Source organism: Aplysia californica, unplaced genomic scaffold (assembly GCF_000002075.1).
Source record: "Aplysia californica isolate F4 #8 unplaced genomic scaffold, AplCal3.0 scaffold00548, whole genome shotgun sequence".
Lineage (NCBI taxonomy): Eukaryota > Metazoa > Mollusca > Gastropoda > Aplysiida > Aplysiidae > Aplysia > Aplysia californica.
This window is the reverse complement of record NW_004797818.1, coordinates 93692-98956: the sequence shown is the minus strand read 5'-3', so window position 1 is coordinate 98956 and position 5265 is coordinate 93692. Positions and strand designations below refer to the sequence as shown.

Below are 5265 nucleotides of genomic sequence, written 5' to 3'. Positions count from 1 at the left end.
AGAGAGAGAGAGAGAGAGAGAGAGAGAGATCATGCCCACGGACACACTGTTTGAGTATGCTTTTGTGACTTAGTTGTGCATTGTTGTACCCGTATCGTTGAGCTTGAACGTAATGAGTGCATTTCCGTATTGATGCTGAATTTTTGTAAGTTGGTGGTCTGGTATATCCACCTAAAATTTCCCTTAACAGATCAATTATCTTATCTTATCTTGTCTTGTCCTGTCTTGTATTGTATTGTCTTGTCTTACCTTGTCTTGTCTTGTCTTATCTCATCTCATCCCATCCCATCTCATCTCATCTTATCTTGTCTCATCTCATCTCATCTCATCTCATTTCGTCTCGTCTCGTCTCATCTCATCTTACCTGTCTTCTACGACATGACGAACAGTAAGTTCAAGTTCAAGGTCTATTGTACTGCAACAGCTACAGCAACAAAAGCAACTGTCACATAAACAAAAGGGTAACTGTTCCTGATCTACAACAGGGAACTGCTGCTTTTTCTTTCCCAATCCTTACTATAGTCATTTTTCCTCTACTTCTTTTGTATGTTTGTCACTCTCTTGTGACCTGCTCTTTTTGGGGTGCTTTGACCTTGATAGTCGAAGCAGACCTGTTGAAGCTAAAGAGGTGAGCAGAATAAGTCTGATTCCCTATAAAGACTTCTCTGTTGACACCCACCCCTTGGCGCTCATATAACCTTATGCAGTTGTGAGCGCCGTAAAGCCCTCTACTATAAAAAACCCCCCAAAAACCAAAAACAATAGGAGCAGCAACAAACAACTTACCATTAGCAATGAAAATGAAAAACTCCACCATAGCCGTAACAGTTACAACAATAACAGTAATGAATTGTTTTAAAATTAAATTATTTTTTTTCTAAATTAATGTTCTGCATGCACAAATTTAATCAGCAAATGTCAGACATACTTAATTAAGCTGGAAAGCTACTACGAATAAACACTATGTTCTCTGCAGGGAGCAATTGATGAGGCTGAAAAACTTAAATTTACTTAAATTTTTTTTCTTTTTTTTTTTTTAGCGTATGTGTCTTTGCGCCCCCATCAACAAAATTTAGATAATTTAGGAGGTGGGCTTCCATCCCTGCCTGTCAGGGCCAACCTGGACTGAGAGGGGTACTGCATCCCAGCAGAAAGACTAAGATGCTTTATAATAAAAATTCTCCCCACTCTGGAATTGAACACGGGTCTCCTGTGTGTGACAGCGAAGTGCCTAACCACTACACCATAGATGCGGGTTTCCATAAATAAATAGAATAAATAAAAAAAAAATTACATTTTTATTTGTCCCAGAAGGGCACTTTGGTTTACAATGGCAAGCATACATGAATACACAATTATGAATACGTACATACGTGCATAAATACATACGTAAATACACAATATTACACAAATACAGAACAGTTCACAACCATGCCACTGTGCAGCACCCTGACCTAACCATGAAGAAAAATGCCGTAGAATTGTAAGGGTGGGCCGTCAACCCTGTTAGCATGGTACTGGCTAATGATGTGGAGAATCCTGTAAGGGGGCACTTTTTAACTTGTCTAGGCCTTTGACTTTGACTGACTTTGGCTCGGGAAAATGATCTTACAAAGTTGAAAAGGTTGTTAAAATATCTTTTGTAAGACAATAGAAATCAAATGATTTACTTATAGAGCTGTATTCTCTGTTTTATGTTTTGGTTTTGGGTCTTAATGCTAACTTATTGGTTCTATTTATGCCAGTAAATTTTTTAATTTTTTTTTCCTGTATTGTGCCAGATTCCTTCAAGCCACAGCATGTGCACATATCTTTCGGTGATTCGATTCAAGAAATCAACATAGTCTGGGCGACTCAACAAGTCTGCAAGCCTAAGGTACTGTGTTGAGAATTTATGTCGGAGAGTCGGGAATATTCCTTTAAAATGTCTTCGAAGCTGAGAAAGCTTTTTGATAGTGTGCACTTTTTTAAAATGAAAGTTGGTTCGAAAATATTGATTTTCAGAAAGTGTGCTGAATCAGATAAACTACCTCTTTTAAGATAAGACCCAAATTTGATTTTAGTAAAACAGACTTTACTATACCTGGAACTCTTTCTGTCAATTTGATCTCCCTTTGAGTTTCTAATTAGTTCAGTAGTTGTTACTGAGTCTAGTAAAAGACTCCGACTTTAGAGTGCAGCAAAAAAATAAATGTTGAGCCTTCCAAACTCATAAAGATTGGTCTCGTAGAGTTGTGTCCTTGGACCAGTTTCCTATTAAATAGTATATTTGTTTGTTTCTTAATTGAGAAAGTCTGACATCTTACAAATTCTCCATTTGTATTGTATGATATATGGAGGAAAAGAGGTACTCCATCAATACTTAACGTTTGAAAATGACTCATTAATGTATTTGTTACATTTATATGCTGCCGAATCCTCTAATGGCAACCTGTATAAGACAATCACCTATTCTAATAGCCACTTCCCTTTTCCTTCCTTGAGTATTTTTTACATTATCATAGAACACTGTGTAAAATGTCCATCTTTCTAAGACAATTACTTCTCTCCTTGACAACGGATGGCCCTCTTAGACAATTTCGACTGTATATATATATATGTGAGGGGTCGTTGTGAAATCAGGCACTTGTCAAAATAATTAAATGAAAGATATCAGCATTTTTCTGTCGGTTTGGCAATTTTTATTCAAATCTTTTATGTCCACAATAAAATTTTATGTTCACAATAAAAAGACATTTTTGTGTAGATTTTCCTGAAAAAGGTTGATTAAAGGCACTTAAAATGTAAATTTTCTGTTTCCAAGGAGTCTCAAGCTATAGAAATCACCCGACTTCCGCAGCCATTTTCTCTAAAACTTAACCTCTGAAACCAGGTGACCCCACCTCGCTCAATTGCAAATATCTCGACTTCTATTCAAGATAGATGAATATTTTTTATCATCAAATGACAGAAAATTAAACAAGGTTTAAGATGGTACCAATAACTTTACCTGGCCAAAACTTGACAAGCGCCTGATTCCTCCGCGCCGTGACATATATGTATACTTATACGTGTATAAATACATTTATATATATATTTATATTTATATTTATTGTCTTCCAGGTGCAGTATGGTTCTCACCCCTGGGGCCTGGAGCTGACTGTTGTTGGCAAAAGCATTCAGTTTGTCGAGTACAATGAGCAGGGCCTTCAGAATGTGCACCGAGTTAGGCTAAAGGTATGTTCACAATTTTTGGTGGTTATTGGCCTTTTTCCCAAATCAGCGATAAATATGCTGATTTTGGTTTGAATGTCTTGACTTTGGGAAGACATGGAATAACATCAGGAGACTAGCCCAGGATAGAGAAAAATGGAAAGTGTTTGTCCGTGGTCCTGGTGCAGGGTGAGAAAGGCAGTGATGATGATGGTGTTTTGACTTTGGCAGGAGCAAATATGTTTTATTCATTAAAAGACCTCGCTTTAAAGGCCTTTGTTTTCTTTCTTAAAAAGATTTTTTTTTAGTTGGCGCAAATACAGTCGAACCTGTGTAAGACGGCCACCCATTGTCAAGGAGAAAAGTGGCCGTATAAGACAGGTGGCCGTCTTAGGCAGGACTGATCAAGATGAAGAAAACAAACCATTTCTATCTGAGAAAACAAACCCTTCCTTTCTGAGGTCCCAACCGAAGGTAGATCTAGTTGCATTGTTGTTGTTGTTATTTATTTGTGTTGTTGTTTTCGCTGGGTTTTTTTTTTTTCTTTTGTTGCTGCTTTTGTGCACGGGTGACAATAAAACGAAATGTGTCAGACAAGGAGGATCGAGTGCTATGGTAAAACAAACACACGTGTCGCTACCACTCGGAGAACAAGCGACGCTTCTGTCACAAGTTCATGCTGACGTCCATTGTTACTTTGTTACAGACTGGGTAAACAGTGACCACTCATCTCACTACGATTTGTGTATGGGTTCTGGGCAGGGCTTATGGGTTATGAGGGATCACACGCTTCCCTCCTCTCAGCAGCTGAAAATTAATTTTGTTACCTATTGGTCAACAGTGGGAGGGGCCTACGCAACATGATCAGTTGGAGGGCTACTTAACAACGACAGGTTTTTAGATTATGATGGCTCGCCCACAACGCTAGGGGCCAATGCTTGATTTATGACAAAGCGTAATGGAGTCACTTAGGTGGCCGTCTAAGACAGGTGTTATTGCTTTGTGTGATAGGGGTTGTGTGTTGAAATATGGTGGCCGCGGCCGCGTTGGACAGGTGCCCGTTTTACACAGTTAAATTATATAGAAAAAACGCAAGGGGGGAAATGGAAACTGTCCGTTTGTACAGGTGACCGTCTTATAGAGGTGGCCGTCAGGACAGGTTTGACTGTACTTCTACAGTTCTTTCTAACCGTGAAATCATTCTGTTTTGACAGAATGAAACAAAATGTTTCAGATGATCTTTATTGAATTTGTAAAATCGTTTGTTGAAATAAAGAAATTTACTTCAAAGAGACGTGATTTTTTAAGATTAAAAATGAGAGTTTTGTTTATCTTAACTCTTCTTTCTTCCTGTTGCTATGGTTGAAACTTTGTCTTGTTGTCGCACCTGGTTTACCTCTCTCCGGCACCTATTTATTTCCAAATTGTTTCATTGATTGCAGCTATTTCTGAAAGTTGGAAAGGAAATATTAAAGTTTTGCTATATGGCTAGGTTTTAATGATGGCAGACAGGGAATTCTATTGAAGTATGAAACTTTCAGTTTAAACTTTTGGGTTCGATCCTTTACTGGGACAGATATGGGGTTGTATTTTTTCTCATAAAAATGTCAATGAGTACATGGCAATCAGCTGAGACAGAGCTATGCTAAATGCCCCCTTGCAGGAGTTAATTGGTGACTAGGAATATACATGCCATTTATGGGGGTAGAAAATATTGAGAAGTTGTGTGAGCCTTTCATTGGAAGAGATACAGGACTATAAGTGAACTATGACCAAGTCCTTTGATTTCTCTTTAATTTGAATCAAGAACTGAAGTCAGGAAAAAGGAGAGCCAATGACAGTTGTTAGAGCCATTTTATTGTTTCTCTGGATTTATTGTACTGCCTAAAGGGAAAAAAGTCAAAGTACTTGTTTATCCACGTGTACCTCATCTATGGTTGCCATGTGCCTACTCTGAAACATGGGGGCAGGGTGGTGTCACAGTCTCAAAATGAGCAATCTGTGGGCTAAGTCACTGTAAATCATCTATTGCAGTGATCTAATGTATGCGTCCAAAAATTATTGGGGGGGGGG

The 5265-nt window shown here is 38.3% G+C and overlaps 1 protein-coding gene across 2 annotated transcripts in view; it reads left to right on the top strand.

The window, feature by feature from the left end:
* Positions 1 to 5265, top strand: part of LOC101854523 (acid phosphatase type 7) — a 26813-nt gene that overhangs the window by 10395 nt on the left and 11153 nt on the right. For both annotated transcript variants that reach the window (XM_005106639.3, XM_013087126.2), the window contains exons 3-4: positions 1782 to 1876; positions 3103 to 3216. In XM_005106639.3, the coding sequence (XP_005106696.1) occupies positions 1782 to 1876; positions 3103 to 3216 (209 nt within the window). The remainder of the gene's footprint in view (positions 1 to 1781; positions 1877 to 3102; positions 3217 to 5265) is intronic.